Source organism: Canis aureus, chromosome 16, assembly GCF_053574225.1.
Source record: "Canis aureus isolate CA01 chromosome 16, VMU_Caureus_v.1.0, whole genome shotgun sequence".
Classification (NCBI taxonomy): domain Eukaryota; kingdom Metazoa; phylum Chordata; class Mammalia; order Carnivora; family Canidae; genus Canis; species Canis aureus.
This window is the reverse complement of record NC_135626.1, coordinates 57848157-57868315: the sequence shown is the minus strand read 5'-3', so window position 1 is coordinate 57868315 and position 20159 is coordinate 57848157. Positions and strand designations below refer to the sequence as shown.

The following is a 20159-nucleotide window of genomic DNA, read 5'->3' as shown; positions in this document are numbered from 1 at the left end:
ATTCCAGTCCTGCGACACATTTGTTGAAATAGATGGGCTCACACGGATTCTCAGGGAAGGCCGGTGGCCAGAACAGAGTTGTGGGACCCGAGGGACCTCCAGCCCTCATCAGGCCAGGGAGATGCTTTCCTGAAGCTTGGGCCCAGTGGCTGGAAAAACAAGGGGGCTGCCTGGTGATGTGGGTTTGACAGATCAAATAAAGGGAACCAAGAAAGCAGATGCTCAGAGGGAAAAAAAAAGGGGGGGTTGGAATGGGGAGGATAGGGTTTGACAAGGAAGAAACTCAAGGGGGAGGGCTGGCTGAGAATGTACGGGCCCGACAGGCGTGGGGACCAGTGGTGAGGATGCGGCGGGGATGGCGAGGCGGGGCGGCGGAGGCTCGGGGTCGAGCCTAGTGCATCCCAGGAGCCGGCTCCCGGGGCTGGCAGCGGGCGGCTCGGGGCGCGGCAGGTGCGGGGGCGGAGCCACGCGGGGGCGGAGCCACGGGGGCGGGCGGGGCCCGGAGGGGGCGGGGCCGGCGCGCGGCGGGCAGGCGGGGTGCGGCGCTGCTCTCCTGCGAGCGCAGCGGGGGCCGCGGAGCCGGAGCTGGATCCGGAGCCGGGGCCGGGGCGGGAGTCGGGGCCGGGGCCGGGCCGGAGAGGGCTCCAGCGCTATGGGGTCGGCCGACTCTAAGCTGAATTTCCGAAAGGCGGTAATCCAGCTCACCACCAAGACGCAGGTGCGACCGGGGCCCCGGCCTCCCACCCACCTGCCGGGCTGGGGGCTGGGCAGGGCCGGGGGGCTGCGCGAACTTGGCTCGTGAGGAGATGGGGGACCGGCTGGCCTGCGGCCTGACGCTGAAGCCAGGTCCGGAGCGCCACCCGTTGGCCTGTCCTCCGGGGCTTCATCCCTTAGCCCCAGCCCCTCACCCCAGCCTTCTCTCCCGGGAATATCCCTCTTCCCGCAGCCGCCGCTGCCACCTTGGGCTGACGTGTGCCTACTCTCCGAGCCGGCATCGCCGCTATCCGCCACCTGTCCTGCCGCCTCCGGCCCCCCCCCCCGCTCCCGCCCCTCCAGCCCCGCATCTTCAGCTTCACCCTCACTCCCGCCCCCACCCACCCATCCGCCTCCCTGCTCCCCTCCCTGCCCCTCGGTGCCCGCGGTTCCTGGACGCACAGACCCGGCTGATTCAATGCAAACAAAGCCGAGCAGGCGCCTACCGGGTCGGGGAAACAGCTGGTGCGCGGAGGCAGCGGCCTCGCTGGGCCCAGGTCGATGCCCACAGCCAGGGAAGGCCCAGGTCTTCCTGAGAACGTGCAAAGAGTGCGAGCAGCGCTGCAGCCTAACAGAGGGTCCTGTTCTCAGGCTCGTGGAGTCCAGTTTCCCAGCTGGGGAACACTGCTCCAGGGGGCTCCTCCTCTGAGGCCCAGCAGTGGGGATAGCTGTGTTTTCAGGTACCCTCTGTTCCCTGGGTCAGGGCTGATAACCCTCCAGGTTGTCTTTGACTGGCTGGTGTAGGGTCTGAGGGTGACTTTCAGCCAGTCCATGCTTGCACACTCCCCTGAGTTCACAAGTGGCACCGAGGCCACCTCCTTGCCCCCACCACACAGGACCTGGCTCCAGCAAGGCTCCTTCCCTGCCTACCCCTTCTGTCCTTACCCCTCGAATCAGGCTGCTCTGGCCACAGAGATGCCCAGCCCTGACTCCCCAGAACCCCCACTTATAAGGGACTCAGCACCTGCTGCCATCTGGGACTTTCCTCTTTCCCTTACCCTGAGGGCTCTTGGCAGTTAGAGTGGGATTGAGGAAGCCATCTTCCCACAGCCAGTTGTTCGCAGCTCCAGAGGCCAGACCTCTGGTCCTACACTCTCTCATTCCCACGAGAGAAAGGTCAGGTGCCTGGCAAATGCCCAGGGGCTCTGGAGAATCCAGTCCTGGCTAAGAGGCATTTGATAGAAACCAGACTTTGTATCTCGCCACTTCCCTAATGACTCCTGGGTAGTTCTAGCACTTGGCTTTATTGGGATGGGGCTTCTAAGTCTGTGGGTGGCAGGTGGGCCAGCCCCTCAATGTGGGGCCACATGGAGCGGCAGGAGGGAGGCTCCCATGTTTACCTACCTACCTGGGGAAGGAAACACATTGTTGGAGGAATGAACCATGGGCTGTTAGCTTAGTAGGCAAGGTCCTTTGTCGGGCCAGCAGGACTAGCTCCCCTGGGCCCCAGAGATCTGGGTGGACTAGATTCCTACCTGTGCTGGCCCTCTCCCCCAAATACAGTGTACCTCTGGCTTTCCCTGGCTGTAGCCCTGTTATGGGAATGACTGAGATGGTGCTGTCCTGTTTCCTAGCTGAGGACAGTGAGTTGGCTTGGGTCAAGACTGGAACCAGACACCAGGCTGAGTCTCCCTCCAGAGACCTGTGGGGCCCTGCAGGTGGGAAGGTGGGAGAGACCCTGAAGCTTCCTGTCCTGCGTAGTGACCTGGCTCAGGCAGCTGAGGAGTGAAGACCAGATCCCAGATGGTCATTCCAGACCTTGCCATTCAGTGTCCCCAAAGAGTTTCATGCCAGCTGTCCACAGGGTGTCCTCCAGTCCCAGACCCTTAGAGGCTAGGCCATGAACACAGATGTTTGTTCTGGGCAGCAGACAAGACCACCCAACACCTTTTCCTGTGGCCTGGGTATGAGCGGCCACTGCTGGGCTTCCCTGCTTTCCTGCGCTATATCCTGTTTTCTTCCTGCCCTGGGCTAGTCCTGAGGCTTAGCCGTTTTGGCTGTGTTTCCCAAGCCTTTCCTGGGGTGGGTGGGGCCCTAGAGGGGGATGCAATAAGCTCTGCCAGAGGGAGGACATTCCTGGACCTGGGACCCTTTCTTAGATCCTATCTTTTTAGAGACTCTCTGCCATAGACCAGGTGAGACCTGGTGGGTCCATGTATACATGTGTGTATGTGTATGTGTATGTGTATGTGAATGCTGTGGTGACGCAGTCCTCCAGGACAGGTCACCCTTAACAGACTAGAGGACTTGTACAGCCCTTTGCTCCCCTTCACCCCAAGAAAGTTCAAAAGATGCACCTGGACTCCCAAGCCAGTGGGGGGTCTGGCCTGAACAGAGGCTGGTGAAGCTAGGGTAAGAATATCTATTTTTGGGTGCCTGGGTGGCTCAGTGGTTGAGCGACTGCCTTTTGGCTCAGGTTGTGGTCCCGGGGTCCTGGGATAGAGTCCTGCATCAGGCTCCCCGCAGGGAGCCTACTCCCTCTGCCTGTGTCTCTGCCTCTCTCTCTGTGTCTTTCATGAATGAATGAATGAATGACTAAATAAATAAATAAATAAATCCTAAAAGAAGAAAGAAAGAAAGAGTATCTGTTTTCCCACCAGGATAGCTTAGTCCCTGTGCCCTGGTAGCATGGGCCTTCTAGCTTGTGGCAAAAATATTCTTTTCAAACAAACTGGCTTGGATTTTATTTATTTATTTTAAGATTTTATTTATTTAAGAGAGAGAGAAAGAGTACACAAGCAAAGGGAAGAGGCAGGGTATGGGGGAGGGGGGAAGCAGGCTCCCCTGCTGAGGCAGGGAGCTCAGTGCAGGATGCTGGGTTCCATCCCAGGACCCCGGGATCATGACCCAAGCAGAAGGCAGACACTTAACCGAATGAGCCACCCAGGCGCCCCTGGCTTGGATTTTAGAAGCTTCCTTGGGCTCTGTGGAGCCCAGCTGGGATAACTGGGACAGGAGCTGAGCCTTGTTTCTCCCCTCAGAAGCCTAAGGGGATCCAATGACCTTGGCCAACACCTGGAGCATCAGACTAGCCTGCTATAGCCGGGTGATGGTCATCAAGCTGAAGTGTCCAAGCCAGAGTGGGAGCTGGAGGGCTGGGACTCTCCTCTGCTTCTCAGCTGGGCTAGCCTGGAGCTTCCTAAGTCTCCCTTTAAGTCTCCTCATTTGGAATTCAGTCCCTAGGTGACACTTGCCTGATGAACTAGACCAGAGGTCAAGTCTACTGGTGCTCAGATGAAGTTCTCCTCCTTTAAGGGGATTGTGGCACCTTAAGTTAGAGGAAGTGGTAAAAGTGTTAGAGAAGGGAGCTTCTCAGAGGAGCTCCCGGGTTTTCAAGGATGTCCTTCCCCACCCCAGCCCTGGCCACCAACACTGGGGGGTGGCACCCCTTGACACCAGTGACTGTCAGAGGGCTACCCTAGCTGAGGACAGGAGGGCCAGCAAACCCTAGCCTCAGGGCACCTCCTTTGGCCTTTGTTCTCCCCCACCCCCAGCTAACTTGCTCTACCAGTTCTGGGACTGAGCAGGCCCTGGTACCAGGCCTGTCTTGCAGGCCATGGCCACATGTTTCCCTGTGACTTGGAGGTGGGGGCATTGCTTTGGGAGGGGGCCAGGGTATACCGGGACCTCAATGAGGCTTTCAAACCCAACCCTGATTTTGGACAGCCCCACTGGTGCTCAGGCTTGCCCAGTGACTGGGTTGAAGGGATCTTTGGGACTAATGACAGCCTTTCCCTGAATAAACATTGGCTGAGCATCTGCCATCTGCCCCTACTGCAGGGTAAGGAAAGAAGGGCCTAATGGAACCCTGAGGCAAGTGCATTGAGATGCCTGGAATCAGGGCCTAGGATGAAGGAGTAAGAGTGGGGACCCAGGTTCCAAGGTGGGAACAAGCCCTTTGGTCCAGAGCTCAGGGAGGATTCTGGAAAGAAGGGGCATAAGAGAACAAGGTTATTTTTATTTATTTATTCATTCATTCATTCATTCATTCGAGACACAGAGAGAGGCAGAGACACAGGCAGATGGAGAAGCAGGCTCCCTGCGGGTAGCCCGATGTGGGACTCGATCCCAGGACCTCAGGATCACGACCTGAGCCAAAGGCAGACACACAACCACTGAGCCACCCAAGTGCCCAAGAGAACAGAGTTATTTTTAAACAAGATATATATTTTTTTCTGGTGGTCAGAGTAAGGCACGCCTGGGTGGGTTTGGGTGATCGCAGGGCTGTATCAACCCTTTCAGACAAGGGAGAAGCCCAGGCTGATGGAACACCTGGGGTCTCTCGCAGCAGCTCCTCTTCAGAACAGGCCTTGGGCACCCTGGCCTCTCAGCAGGTGAACATTCAAAAGGAAAAAAAAAAAAAAAAACAGTAATCCATGTGGTTGCAGAAAAATATAAGTAAAAAAATAAAAACTATCCAGAGAGATCATCGCTGGGGCATTCCGTCATTTTCGTTTAGGCTATGTAATTTAGCAAAGATCGTGACCATCCTGTAGTTAGTGTTACACCTTATCTTTTTCACAGAATTGTAACCGTGAAGCATTTTTCATTCATTAAGAGTCCTTGGCAACATGGCTCTGGTGGTTGCATAATATTCCATTCCATGAAAGGGCCTTATTAACTCTTTCGAGTGTTCCCTGCTTGTTGGTTATTTAGGTTCATTCCAACTTCTCACTATTGCCAATGATAACACCTCAGTGAACCTCCTTATCCGTGCACATCCCTGATCATTTCCTTAGGAAGGATTTCTAGAAGTGGAGCTTACGGTTCCAGTTGGTTCCCTACGTGACTGCCCATATGATTCAGAAGGTGCAAGTGTGCCTATGTCCTCCATAGGACCAGTGGGACTTTGGAATGTGTTAGAAGGGTGGGCCTGTGGGGAAGACCGGACCATCCGAGCAAAGGCAAAGAGATGTTGTGACGGCTTTGTGTTGTAGGGGTTGCAAATACAGGTGTGCACGCATGTAGGTATGTTAAATAAGGTCATGGCTTATGATCTGGTCCAGGTTTGGACTCAATCCTGCAGGCAGCGAGGAGCCCCAGAGGTTTTTGTTGAGGCAACAGTGGTTTGGGTGCTGTGCTTTGAACATGGGTTGGAGGCGGTGTGGAGACAGGGTTGAGGACGTAAATTTGGAGGTGGGGCCCTGAGAGGAGCAGGTGCAGTCAAAGAGAGCCGTGGGGGTTGCCTCCTTTAGATTTGGCATCTGTTGGGTGTGTAGGGAGAGGATGGAAGCTGCGGCTGAGGCGGGGGTGGATGGTGAGGCTGGGCTTAGGTGCGATAAGCATACATCCCCTTGCCTTCTTCCACTGGGGAGGGTCACAACCTGGGTCTGGTCCCCAGGCACTTGACCTAGCAGCAGGGCCTGGGGAGGTCCCCCGTGGGGAGGCTCTGCCAGAGGAGGACAGTGAGTTACCTCATCCCTCAGGGTCTGAGTTAGGCTTTGGCTGCCAAACTCAGTGCTTGGCTGACCTCTGACATCCGTGGCGAGTGTCTCCAGCCTGCCTCTGCCAGCCGGGGTGCACAATGGCCCCCACATGGGAGGGCTTCTGGGTATAGCAGGGATGGAATAGGGGGGCCATGGTTTCCCCTTTGGGGTTCCTTTGGCTACAGACTGGGTGAACTGTGGGCCTGGTGGCAAGGGATAGTGTAACCACCCTGGACACACCGGATCCCCCCTCCAGCCTGTGGAAGCCACCGATGATGCCTTTTGGGACCAGTTCTGGGCAGACACGGCCACCTCAGTACAGGATGTCTTTGCACTGGTGCCAGCGGCAGAGATCCGGGCTGTGCGGGAGGAGTCACCCTCCAATCTGGCCACTCTGTGCTACAAGGTGAGCATAAGGTGCTCTGCCCTTCGCTGCCACTCCCTGCTGAGCCATTTCCCACCTTCCAGGGGAGCCTGAAGCTGGCCCAGCCCTGTGGACCCAGAGAGCGGGCACCCCTGACATCCCACCTGTCTGGGTCTGTGCAGTCTTGAGAAGTACCCACTTCTCCCCACTGGCTGGGCTCTGGGTGGAGGGTGGGAAGTGATGCTGCAGCCACTCTCTGTGAGGGCTTCCTTGGGGCTCTTGCTGAGTACTTTCCGCACATCAGCTCGTTCAGCTAACCCTGTGCAGTGGGTGCTGTTAATGTCACCGTCTTACAGATGAGAGAACAGAGAGGTGGTCACTTAGCAAGGTGTCAGCCAGTGAGCGGTGGGCGGGGTCTCCGGGGATGCTCTAGGCTGCTCTCTGGCCCACTTCCCGTCCCCCTGGGCTGGCTGACCCTGTCTGTCTCTGCCCCTCTGAAGCCTGGGGTGCCCATCCTGACCCCAAGCACCAGGTCCCCGCTCCCCACCCTTCCAGCGTGCCCCTCCGCCTGTCCCCACAGGCTGTGGAGAAGCTGGTGCAGGGAGCCGAGAGCGGCTGCCATTCGGAGAAGGAGAAGCAGATTGTCCTGAACTGCAGCAGGCTCCTCACCCGTGTGCTGCCCTACATCTTTGAGGACCCCGACTGGAGGGGCTTCTTCTGGTCCACAGTGCCCGGGGCAGGGCGAGCAGGGGTCTGTGGGCCTGGTTGTGGGGCTGGGTGGGAGGTGATGGGTGTGGGGTTTGGGAAGGACAGGGGAAGGGGAATGGGGTTTGCTGCCAAGGGGTGGGATCATCTCCCACAGGAATGTCTGCCCTTTCAGCTGGGCTAGTATGACGACAGGGCAGCTGGGTGCTTCCCCCTCCTTAGCTCCCCCCTCCCTGGGTTTATCTCCAGGCAACCGGCTAAGGGCAGGACCCTGGTGATTCCCAGCAGGGCTGAGCCTCTAGAGTTTTAGGGACCTGGCCTGGCTCCTTCCAGTCAGTGGAGAGGTTTCTTCCCAGGTCCCAGCCTCGTTCCTGCTCTGGCCCCCTTCTGCCTTAGGAAGTTTGGGGTTGTTGGGAATCTACTTTTCCTTCTGCTTCTTCCTCCATCCCTCTGCCCATGGGTACCTGCCTGGGCCCAAATCTAACCCCTTTCCCACCTCAATTCCTGGGGCCACGTCTCCTTGGCCAGCAAGCACTGAGGCAGCCTGTGTGCTATGTCCTGACCAGGGAGAGGATGATGATGAGAATGCCCGGCCCCTGGCTGAGTCCCTGCTCCTGGCCATTGCTGATCTCCTCTTCTGTCCAGATTTCACTGTCCAGAGCCACCGAAGGAGCACTGTGGTGAGAGGCCCCCCCAATCTCCCAGTCTCAGGCCTGGGAGGGCTTTGGTCCTAGGTTGGGGGTGGTTGAAGTTCCCTTGGGCAGGACGCTGTGGGGGCAGGGCTGCTCTGGAAGAGCTGGGCAGGTCCAGGGAGGGGCCAGAGACTGGCACAGCTGGAGAGGAGCCAGCTGGTGCCTGGCCCTGCCCCCTGTATCCGGGAGTCAGGGCACAAGCACCCATTGTCCTCGCCTGGGTGGTGGGTGGGGGTGTGGGGCTTGGACACAGGAGGTCTGGCCTGCTCACTTCCTGTGGGCCCAGGGACTCCACCTCTGGTATTTTCTGCTCCAACCGCCCCCCACCACCAAATGTACCCAATCCCATTCCCCTCCCTCCCTATCTCTCTCTCCCTGCCTTGAGCTGGCCTGAGCAAGTAAAAGAACTGGAGAAGAAAAATTAGCTTTCAAGAGATTGAGAACATTAATTTCTTCCCTTGTGCATTATCACCTGGGGCATTTGGAGGGTCTGTCTCTGCCCCCAGGGACGACAGCGGGGGGACTTGGGTTGGCCACTCCCCGCCTGAGCGTTCCCAAACCATGTGCCCAGGACTCAGCGGAGGATGTCCACTCCCTGGACAGCTGTGAATACATCTGGGAGGCTGGTGTGGGCTTTGCTCACTCCCCTCAGCCCAACTACATCCACGATGTGAACCGGTGAGTTTTGCTGGGACCCAGAACTCACAGTGTAGCTGGACTTGGGGCCAGGCCCCCTGCTCTCCTGCTCAGAGAGGGAACCGTGCATGGGGTCTTTCAAAGAGACCCTGTCCACTCATGACCCAACATCAGCCTGCCGGGGATAAAATGGGGTCATGTCTTTTCATGGACTTGGAGCTGGGGCCGGCAGGGTGGGCATGCCCTCCTGGAGGAGATGGGAGATCTTCGGGTACTGAACCCCCTGCCCTGATCCCCCCTCCCTAAGGATGGAGCTGTTGAAACTGCTGCTCACATGCTTCTCTGAGGCCATGTACCTGTCCCCAGCCCCGGACAGCGGCGGCACCAACCCGTGGGTGCAGTTCTTTTGTTCCACGGAGAACAGGTGAGGGGCCCTCCAGCTTTCTTTCCATTCTCTCCTTGCTCCAGGCAGCCCCGGGGAGAGGCCGTGCTCCCTTAGTCTTAGTTGAGGGGAGGTGCTGCCGCCTGGTGGTGATGGCTTGTAAAAGTTAGTCGCCACTCGTTAGTCCCCCATGGTCCAACGTCCCACTGGGGGACCCTAGTGACTAGTGCCTGGGTCCTCCATCCCGAGCTGTGCTGTGCAGCAGAAATATGATGCAAACCACAGATGCAAGTTGACCACTTCTAGTGGCGACATGAAAAAAGTAAAAAAGAGACAGGTGAGATTAATTTTAATATTTTGTTTAACCCAATATACACCAAATACTAGCATTGGACAGGTGATCAGTATGCAGAATGATTGAGATGTTTCACATTCCCTTTTCAAGCTAAGTTTTCAAAATCCGTTTTGTGCAGTTTACAGTCCCAACACCTCTCAATGCAGAGGAGCCACATTTTAAGCTCTCAGTAGCAGCAGGTGGCTTGTAGCTGGCTGGCAGTGCGGTTGAGACAGTGGTCGGGGAGAGGGCGTCGTGAATACTCTGAAGGGTGGGGAAGCCTGACCCACACAGGGCTGCTCCTGGGCTCTGCGGGCACAGAGGGTACGTGGAGGCGTCACTTGGTGGAGCTGAGTATGTAAAGGCTGCGAGGGCAGCACCGGAGTTAGTGGTCCTGGGGGGCGTGGCTCACCTTCTGACTTCCAGACTCTCATTCCCACATGGCAGGCCTTACTCATCCTTCGGATTTTCCTGGCCTTCTGCTCAACTTCCCCCCTCGCCCTGCCCCCAGAAGAGAAGGGAAGCCAGGCAACTCTCTCCAGCAGCCACGGTCAAAAGCTGGCCAGAGTTTGTTTGTTTTTTCTCACCAGCAGTATCAGGCTTTGCCACTCACTTAACCTCTCTGGGTCTCAGTTTCCTTGCCTGTAAGATAAGGAGCTTGAACCCTGACATCTTACAAATCTCTGAATGATGTCACTCTGTGGCCTGGGACCTGGGTGACTGAGCACATGTTCTGCTCCCCGAGGGGAAGCCCACCTCCCTGTGGGACTCCAGTCCCTGCTTTGAAGCCCCAAGGCAGGACACCTGCCCCTCAGAGACCTGAGCCTGTAGACTGTGCAGCACCGCGAATGAACCCTAATGTAAATTCTAGGCTGCCAGTGTGTCCCTGTAGGTTCATGGATTGTAACACACATGCCACTCTGCTGTGGGATGTCAGCAGTGGGAGAGGCTGTGCACAGGTGGGGGCAGAGGCTCAGGGGAATCTCTGTTCCTCCCTCGTGATTTTGTTGTGAACCTAAAATTACTCTAAACATAGTCTTAATTAAAAAAAAAAAGGCTTTAGCTCTGGGAGGAAAAATCTAATGGATGTGGACATGATTTCCCACATAACTAGCCACCCCCGTCTTGGTAATAAATTCCTTTGCTCTTGGCCTAGCCTGGCCTGGGTCCCGGATGCAGACAAGGCAGGGAGGGGTGTCTTTGACTCAGGAAGGGATGAGCCTGGTTCTGCTTTCTGGCTCCCAGCCTGGGGCTAGCACAGAAATGCTTGTTCAGTGAGGAGGTAGCTTGACTGACCGTCCCATGTGGCCACCTGGGGGGTGGACAAGGCTGGCCTGGGTGGTCTCCATGCCTTGTTCCTCTCCTTCCGCAGACATGCCCTGCCCCTTTTTACCTCCCTCCTCAACACTGTGTGTGCCTATGACCCTGTGGGCTACGGGATCCCCTACAACCACCTGCTCTTCTCTGACTACCGGGAACCCCTGGTGGAGGAGGCTGCCCAGGTGCTCATTGTCACCTTGGACCATGACAGTGCCACCAGCGCCAGCCCCACGGTGGACGGTACCACCACAGGCACTGCTATGGATGATACGGACGTAAGGATGGGTGTGGGGGGTGGAGGGCAGCTGGCCCTGCCAAGTTCTGGGCACTCCCTTTAGTAGCGCTGGGTAGGGGCTACCCAGTGGGCACCTCCTGGTGAGCTTCGGGGTGCCTGAGGGGGCATTGCTGCCACCACTTGGCTGAGGTAGTGGCCAGGGGTGAAGCCACCTGCTTATCCCAGGCTCCACCCTTGGCAGCCTCCAGGACCTGAGAACCTGTTTGTGAACTACCTGTCCCGCATCCATCGTGAAGAGGTGAGCGGAACCCTGCTCTTGCTCCAGTGGATTCTCAGTGCCCACCTGCCACAATGATTATGGCCTTGCAGGGGGGAGGGGATGGTGATGAGATGGGGTAAGAGGAGTCCTGACCATGGTCCCTGTGGGCTTGGCCACCCCAATGAAATAGTGATGGCAGGACTTCAAAGGTTTTGAGATACAGAAAAGAGCTAAAGGCCTCAGCTGAGTAGGGACAACTGGACAGGCTTCCAGGAGGAGGTGGCTCTGATATCTGGCTTTGGTGAGGGGAATAGTAGTGACTCAAAGACCAGGCAGCCCTGAGTTCATGTGTCTTGTGACCTTGGGGGAAATTGTGCTCCAAAGCTCTGACTTCTGCTGTTGTAACATGGGGATGGTAACTGCTTCCTTGCCTTTTTGGGAGGGTTACTTGTAGCTTTCGCTTAGTGACAGCTCTTTGAGAATAGTAGAGTGCATTTCTGATGTGACAGGGAGATGGGGGGATGGCATCTGTCAACATGGGGTCCAGGTGGGTCGGGTCTGGGTCAACGTGTAGGTGAGGGGGATCACTAGGAGCAGCTTTGCTCAGGGAGGGGGGAGCCCATGGTCTGGGGAAGGGGCAGGGGTTCCCTCCAGACCTGCTTTGGACTCAGTTTCCTGAGGGGCCTGCCTCAGGACAGCTCCTAATGATGGAATCTGGGCCTTTCAGGCTTTAGGGGTGGGACCAGGCTGGGGGGTGGGTGAGGAGGCCTTTGTGCAGGAGCTGGACTGGACAGGTCCCTACCATCCCCTACTCAGGATTTCCAGTTCATCCTCAAGGGCATAGCCCGGCTGCTCTCCAATCCCCTGCTCCAGACCTACCTGCCCAACTCCACCAAGAAGATCCAGTTCCACCAGGAGCTGCTGGTCCTCTTCTGGAAGCTCTGTGACTTCAATAAGGTGGGCTGGCCTCAGGCCCCGCTGGTGGGCAGTGGTCAGCTCTGAGCAGGAGAGCGGCTACTCTGGATAGCCCAGGGGTGGGGGCAGCATCTGGGGAGACTCCTGGGAACGGTGAGCAGGTGGGGGAGAGCGGTCTCCTCTCTGACCTTGCCCACCTGTTCCCTCCCCTCTGCCCCCAGAAATTCCTCTTTTTTGTACTGAAGAGCAGTGACGTGCTGGACATCCTGGTCCCCATCCTCTACTTCCTCAATGATGCCCGAGCGGATCAGTGTAAGGCTGGGGTGGGCATGAGGTCCTGGGGGCTTCCTTGTAGAGGGGCGGGGCCAGCCGGTCTGTGCTGCCTCTGGGGAGCGCAGGCTGGGGCTCTGACCTCCCAGCAAGGGCTTCTTCCAGGGCTCCCCGGATGGGTCCCCACCCTGTGTGGTGACTTCCCCCTGTACCACATGCTGCAGCTCGGGTGGGCCTGATGCACATTGGAGTCTTCATCCTGTTGCTTCTGAGCGGGGAGCGGAACTTTGGGGTGCGGCTGAACAAGCCCTACTCAGTGCGTGTGCCCATGGACATCCCTGTCTTCACGGGCACCCACGCAGACCTGCTCATTGTGGTGAGGGGGCTCCCTCAGCCAGGCCCTGGGGCCGTGGGGGGACGTCCTTTTGGCTGAGTCTGGAGGAGGAGGGGACCCCATGGTCACCCCTCTGCCTCCCGGCACAGGTATTCCACAAGATCATCACCAGCGGTCACCAGCGCCTGCAGCCCCTCTTCGATTGCCTGCTCACCATCGTGGTCAACGGTAGGGGTGCGGGGAGCCCGCCTTCCCTGTGCACACCACTAGGTGGTGCCAGGCCACAGGCTGACCTCAGGCTGGCCCTCCCCAGGTCAAACCTGCCCAGTCCAATAAGCGATATGATGGCAGCCACAGGCAGACTGGGCAATTTTCTAGTAGCCCTATTAAAGAAAGAAAGAAAAACAGGTGACAACAATTTTATAATATATTTTATGTAATCCACTGTATCCCAAACACCATCGTATCAACATGTAACCCCCCCAAAATTATTGAGATCTTTGACATTCTTTTTCACACCTAGTCTTCAAAATCCTGTGTGTTTCACATGTGCAGTACATCTCTGTTAGAACTAGCTATGTGTCAAGGGTTTATGTTTTCGATTTTTAAATTTTTATTTTATTTTATTTTTTAAAAGATTTTATTTATTTATTTATTCATGAGAGAGACAGAGAGAGAGGCAGAGACACAGGCAGAGGGAGAAGCAGGCTCCATGCAGGGAGCCTGATGTGGGACTAGATCCTGAGACTTCAGGATCATGCCCTGAGCCAAAGGCAGATGCTCAACCGCTGAGCCACCCAGGCGTCCCCGATTTTTAAATTTTTTAAAAAGGTTTTATTTATTTATTCATGAGAGATACACAGAGAGAGGCAGAGACACATGCAGAGGGAGAAGCGGGCTCCCTGTGGAGAGCCTGATGCGGGACTTGATCCCAGGACCCTGGGATCATGCCCTAGGCCAAAGGCAGATGCTCAACCGCTGAGCCACCCAGGTGCCCCTGTGTCAAGGGTTTAATGGCCACACGTGGCCCATGGCTACTGTATTGGCCAGTGCAGGTTTGGACAGCGTGGTCTCAGGGCAGCGGGGTGTGCCCTACTCTCCAGAGAGGGCTGGGGACAGCTGCCTCCGAAGGGAGGGGCTCAGGCTGGCTGGGGTGCTGGGCCCGGCATGGTGGGTCGCCGTGAGCTGAGGCAGGGTGACTTCAGTGTGGCCATCTTTTGGAGAGGACTGTCTTTGGTGGGAGTGGTTTGGAGTATGGTCCTGGAGGCTTCTAGCTGTGTTGTCGGTTCCAGGGCCAGAACCCTGCCTTCCCTTCCCGGTGCATTCCCTGGGTCCGTCTCACACATTTTCACTGAGCCCTGGTTAAGTGTGGCTGGCTCTGAGAACGCCGCCCCAGCCTGCTGAGGGAGGGGGACGTGAGACAGGGAAGCGCACAGATCCCTATGTGACTTCAGGCCGGGCACAGCGTCTCATCTCAGATTCCCCCTCCCAGACTCTGCCAAAAAATAAGCTTCTGATTATGTATGGAGTCTTGTTATTCCAGTTGGATATTCCAGAAAGACTTAAAGACCCTGACTTTGTATCCTTGCCCCGTCATTTTATAACCAGGAACTCTGGGCAAGTTTACAGACCTGTCTGAGGCTCAGTTTCTCCGTCTGTGAAATGGGGCTGGTTTCCTCCATGTTCAGCCCCCTTTCAGAAGTGTGGCAGGAGTGGGCCACGTGCTGTGTATAAGGGGCTCTGTAAATAGTGGGGCTGTCCACATGATGGAGGGATGAGGTGGGGCGCCCCACACTGCCTCCTGAAGCTCTGCAGAAGGCACTGCCAGTGTGGCCTCAACCTCCAAGGGCTTGGTATGTTTCCTGGCTTTGTAGGAGACTTTACAGGCAAGGGGCAGGAAGGGTTTGACAGTGGGAGCATCTTGTCCTGCTCAGGCCCAGGGTGTGCAGGGATGGCCGGGGAGGGGGCCCAGGAGTGACCTGGCTCCTCCCCTGCAGTGTCCCCCTACCTCAAGAGCCTGTCCATGGTGGCTGCCAATAAGCTGCTGCACCTGCTGGAGGCCTTCTCCACCACCTGGTTCCTCTTCTCTGCTGCCCAGAACCACCATCTGGTCTTCTTCCTCCTGGAAGCCTTCAACAACATCATCCAGTACCAGTTTGATGGTGAGGCGGCAGCCTAAGCCCTGGCCTGGCCTCTGGGGTAGGAATCAGGATGGGCAGTGTGCAAGGACACCTTCCCATCTAAGGAGGGCAGACCGCTCTGCCCCTCACTCCTCCCTCATTCATTCAACATGCATTTTTTGAGCATTTGCTGCATACCCAGCCCAGTGCTGGGTGCTAGGGATACAGTGGAGAGCAAAGCAGAATGCTCTCTGCCCCGTGGAGCTCACAGCTGGGGATGGAGACATGGAGGGGGCTTTAAACAGATGGCCACTCGGACAAACGAGTCTCCTTAAACCTGATGAAAAGGAAACTCAGAGCGGTAGGACCCTGATGGGTGTCGTAAATGCCACACTGCCTGCTGTAAGTGAGACCTTGCCACTTGTTAGCTCCGTGGCTGTGGGCTCATAACTTAACTTCTCAGAGCTTTAGAGAGTCTTTGGCTGTAAGACAGTCATAGCAACAGTACTAGAGCCTTATATCTGAAGGTGTTGGGAGGATTATGTAATTACCCACAAAAACTGTCCAGCACAGTGTCTGATGACTTAGGTATCAGCAGTTACTATTATTTCCAAAATAAGTAATATTTGCACTGATCTGTGAGGGATGAATGGAGGTGGGGTGGGGTGGAAAAGCATTGTGTGGTGGCGGTGGGGGCAACATATGCAAAGGCCCTGGGGTGAGATGTTGAAGCAGGACAGCGTAGTGAGAGGCAGGACCCGATCGCTGGGTGGGGCAGGGAGTTCAGCGTGGGCACTGGAGCACAGACACGTGCCGTGTTGTCCCTCCTCCCTGGTGACCTGGCTCAAGGACATAGTCAAAATATAGAACAGCTGGCTGGGTGTGGACACTGACGTGCTGGGCCTGCCCCACTTTGCCAGTGTCACCTCTTGGAATGCTGGCTTGTGTGGGGGGGTCTGGAAGGTACTGGTGGGGGATCTTGGCCCGGAAGCTCTTCTCTAATAATGTAACATCCTGGTGTAGCCACAGCTGCACAGGCCACCGGGTGCCAGCTCTTCTCAGCCCCATCTCTTGGGCGCCCTGTACCATCTCCTACTCCTGGAGTTAGACACCCTCCTGTCCTCCAAACTGCCCCCTCCCAGAAACCTGCCCAGGTGGTGGAGGAGGAGGCAAGCGGGCCTCCCTGAGGTGTGGCATGCTCCCTCCCGACAGGCAACTCCAACCTGGTCTACGCCATCATCCGAAAGCGCAGCGTCTTCCACCAGCTGGCCAACCTGCCCACCGACCCGCCTGCCATCCACAAGGCCTTGCAACGGCGCCGACGGGCACCTGAGCCCTTGTCCCGAACCGGCTCTCAGGAGGGTGCCTCCATGGAGGGCTCCCGCCCCGCTGCCCCTGCCGAGCCTGGCACTCTCAAGACCAGCCTGGTGGCCACCCCAGGTCTGGCACTGGCAGGTGGCAGGAGGATGTGGATGCCAGCATGGTTGGGGGATGAGCAGGGCCTCTGGGATGTCATCCCGTCTCTGGCAAAGGGCATGGCCTGAGCAGGGGAGCTGAGGGCATGGGGATAGCAGTAGGGGTGAGGGAGGGGGCATTGGGAGGCCCAGGAAGGCTAGCTGAGTGCTGGGTGGGGGGATTGGGCCTCAGAACTGGGTGTACAGGGATTGGGCCTAGCATCGCTAAAGTGGGTGGTGGAAAGAGGGAGCCTCATGGGGCTCAGCGCAGATGTTTTCTCAGAGGGCCTGTGGCAGGTGTTCTCACACCCACCTACTCCCACTCTCAGGCATTGACAAGCTGACGGAGAAGTCCCAGGTGTCAGAGGATGGCACCCTGCGATCCCTGGAGTCCACGTCCCAGCAGAGCTCGGCAGATGGCAGTCCAGCCATGGAGGTGGGTGATGGGGATTCCTGCGGTCAGGTGAGGTTGGGACGTCCCTTTCTCCCTGGCCTCTGTGGTGTGGGCTGGGCCAGGGCACCCTGGGGCCACCTGCAGCAGAGGGCAGGAACCCTGTGCCCAGGGCATCCAGGGGGGTGCTTTCATAGACCTCTCCCTTGTTTACTGGTCCCAGGCTTAAGCCCTTGGCCTTCAGACTCCTCATCCATCAACCTTATCTCAGTTGAGCTGGCCTTTACCCGACCAGCCCAGTCAGCCCCTGGCCCTAAACCTGTCATCAGGCTGGGTTGGGTTGGGCAGGGCCTGGGGCCTGGGCAAAGGGTGCTGGGCTGGGCTGTCCCCTCTGTTGGGAGTGAGTCCCCCACCAACAGGAGCCAGTAGAGAGGCCTTATTGCCTCCTGCATTCTAGGCTATGGGAGGGACTGGGGAGAAGGGCTGCTCCCCTGCCCTCCATCCCTGTTCTGTGCCCACTCCCTCTACCCCTCACTCCTGTCCCTTCCCTAGGACCAGGAGCCAGAGCAGGCATGGCGGGAGCAGCGGCGACTGTCCAGCGCGTCAGCCAGTGGGCAGTGGGGCCCAACATCGGAATGGGTGAGGGTTTGGGCAGATGGCTCTGAGGTGGGGCGGGCAGGGGCTCCTGGCCCTAGGAAAGCTCAGTTAAGCCTGGGACGGGAACATGTTCAAATCCAAAAACCGGCCTGCGAGCCCGGCTCTGGGTCACTCCTTCTGGCTAGACGACCTTGACCTCTCTGGCCTGGTTGCTTCCCCATCTACGCTGTCTAGCATTCTGCAGGGTTGAGCTTCAGCTGCCTATGGTGCTAGCTCTCTTACTAAGCTTTCCTTTCCAGCTTCTTCCCCCAAATCTGCTTGTCCACTCCCTTCTGTGTGTCCTGTGATCACTACTAATTGCACTTCCATGGGGATAAACGTCCCACTTGATCATGCCATTGTGAGGCTCAAAAAGGACAGTTTTTGGCACGAAGCATACGCTCAGTGAGAGGTCATGGCACTTACTGTGAATAACAGTCACTGTTCATGGGCGCTGCCCTGTGCCAGGCCCTTGCTGTAGCGAGCAGGGGTGCTTCCTGCCTTGGAGAGCCTGTGGTTCTGGGTCAGGCCTATGCCATTGCCCATGGGGGCTGCTTCCCCAGCCCTAGGAACCCCGGCCCCTCCCTCAGGTTCTCTCTTGGAAGTCCAAGCTGCCGCTGCAGACCATCATGAGGCTGTTGCAAGTACTGGTTCCCCAAGTGGAAAAGATCTGCATTGACAAGTGAGCACCCCAGGGGTGGGGGCAGAGGCGGCAGGTGGGCTCTGAGGTGGGGTGAGCCCAGGCTTGGCCCTGGTGTGACCGGGAGTTGGGGCCCCACGCTCCCCTTGCCTTTCAGGGTGGGTTTTCCCATGTGAGCACCTTGAAACCACCTCCTCTTCCTGGCAGGGGCCTGACAGATGAGTCAGAGATCCTGAGGTTCCTGCAGCATGGCACTCTGGTGGGGCTCCTGCCTGTGCCCCATCCCATCCTCATCCGCAAGTACCAGGCCAACTCGGGCACGGCCATGTGGTTCCGCACCTATATGTGGGGGGTCATCTATCTGAGGTGGGTCTGGTGTTCCCCTGAGGGTCTGCTTGGGAGGGCCTCAGCGGGGGCCTCAGCTCTGGGTCCCACCATGGTAGTGGGGTTAATGTCAAGACAGTCAACCAAGGTGGTCTTGTCTAGTGCAGGGTGGGTGCCCACTGTCTGTGGGGGGCAGGGCGAGGGGGGGCCGTCGGGGTGGAAGGAGTTTGGTACCTAGCACCTCCTAGCTCCTCCCCAGCCTTTCTGTCAGGACTCCCAGCACTGCGGTGACAGCCCCACTCCCTCCACAGGAACGTGGACCCACCTGTCTGGTATGACACAGATGTGAAGCTGTTTGAGATCCAGCGGGTGTGAGGATGGAAGCCTCCCAGGGGCTGGGGACCAGGGGAGGGTGGGGGCTCTGGTACCCCAATGTTCCCTGACCCACTGTTCTAGGCTTTGAATTACCACAGTCAGCGCTGGGGCTGGCTGAGTCCCGGGTGGCACGCCCACCGTAAAGGCCCCTTGTGGCTCAGGTGGTAGGGACAGGCTCTGATCAATCCCCCCTGAGGCTGGACTCACAGGAGCCTCCTATCTCTAGGGCTGCAGGCCCCAGCCAGAGCCCCCACCTCACTCTGCCTCCCCCTCAAGACCCATTTCTGTGCCACCCATCCCCAGAGCCCAGCAGGTCACCGTGCCCTCATGGGCTGCCCAACAGAGAGCTATGGGCTGTCTCTTGAGGCACCTGGGTAGGGGCAGGGGCAGGGGCAGGGGAGGAGAGTCCTTCTGTGCCTCCTCACCTGAAACTGCCTGGTCCAGGCCCGGCTTGCTGCCAGGGCCCGAAGGAGGAAGGAGAGTGGCCAGGCTATTTGAGGAGGAGACTGGGGGGCTGGTGGACTGCAGGAGCCAGACTGGGGAGCCTCATGCATTTTAGGAGTTTGGGACCCTCCTGTCGAGAGTCTCCTGCTATATACTCCCTGGTGGGTTAGGATATAGCCTGACTCCCTGTTATCCGGTGTGGGGGTGGGAGGGAAGGGTGGGGAGGGAGCTATTCAATCTTCCCTGCCCCTGCCCACTGCCTGGATGACTGGGCGCCGGAGGGGCAGGATGCCACCCCTCCATCCTCCAGCTCTGGCCTCTGGGTCTCCCTCCCCCCTACCTGTGTTAGTACAATCTTTGCTCTGTACAATCGGCCTCTTTACACAATAAACCACCCTCTCCACATCCTGGCTCTTTGTGCTTGGAGGGGAGGGGCTGGGGCCATGGCTCATGTCTTCAGGGGAGTGGGGGCCAGAATCAGTCCCCAGAGGGCCCTCAGCATAGGCCCAGGAACCAGCATTTGTCATTTTCTTTGGTGGGGAAGTGGAGGATTGCACTTTCTCACCCAGGGTGTGGCCCCAGAGAAAAAGCCCTTGCAGGACAGGAGAGAGGATTGCCTCCCGGCCTTCTATACAGCTTCTGGGGAGGGCTCTGCTGGCCCCTGGAAGCCACCAAAACAGCACTAGGGGGTCCCTGGGGCTCTGGCCCTGTGCTTGCTGGTGCAGCTCCACAGGGAGGGGCAGCAAAGCCTGGGCTACCCTCCCTGTGCTCCCCGTGGGGCCTCACCCAGGGCACAGCCCACTGTTTGCACTGGGCTCAGAGAGATGGATGGGCTGTTAGTGCCTGCCCTTTCCACCCGATGGCTCAGAGGATACAGCAGGCATGGGGATCAAACAGCCAGAGGCTGCAGTCCCTGGGGTAAGCTGGCTGCAGAAAGTCACCCGGGGCTCTGTTCCAGAGAGAAGCCTGCTAGCGAGGGGCAGGGGCATGTGAGAGCCGCAGCCCCCTCCTCACCTCCTCCCATGAATCAGACAAGAGATTAGATCCCTTCTGGCTCAAAAACAGACTGTCCCAGCCCCGAGAGGGAGAATGGTCCTTTCCCACCATACGTGGAGTGGCAGCTCTGTCCCCGAGAACAAATGTCACGAAG

The 20159-nt window shown here is 57.8% G+C and overlaps 1 protein-coding gene across 1 annotated transcript; it reads left to right on the top strand.

Annotated features, from left to right (window-relative positions):
- The first annotated feature begins 545 nt into the window (after positions 1–545).
- On the top strand, positions 546–19414 carry HID1 (HID1 domain containing). Its single transcript, XM_077854168.1, has 19 exons — positions 546–718; positions 6436–6585; positions 7124–7294; positions 7815–7928; positions 8512–8618; positions 8884–9000; positions 10665–10887; positions 11089–11145; positions 11923–12063; positions 12243–12333; positions 12516–12667; positions 12775–12853; positions 14623–14787; positions 15958–16185; positions 16529–16635; positions 17143–17229; positions 17817–17908; positions 18074–18232; positions 18502–19414. The coding sequence occupies exons 1-19, from the start codon at positions 653–655 to the stop codon at positions 18563–18565; spliced, it is 2370 nt and encodes a 789-aa protein (XP_077710294.1). The 5' UTR covers positions 546–652; the 3' UTR covers positions 18566–19414.
- The last annotated feature ends 745 nt before the right edge of the window (positions 19415–20159 follow it).

What these genes read in the sequence shown, in the direction of transcription:
- HID1 (XM_077854168.1), top strand. Translation starts at nt 653, where the DNA reads ATGGGGTCGGCCGACTCTAAGCTGAATTTCCGAAAGGCGGTAATCCAG. An exon ending in TACATCCACGATGTGAACCG is followed by an intron (nt 8,619 to 8,883) that starts GTGAGTTTTGCT and finishes CCCCTCCCTAAG; the next exon opens with GATGGAGCTGTTGAAACTGC. An exon ending in CTGCTATGGATGATACGGAC is followed by an intron (nt 10,888 to 11,088) that starts GTAAGGATGGGT and finishes CACCCTTGGCAG; the next exon opens with CCTCCAGGACCTGAGAACCT.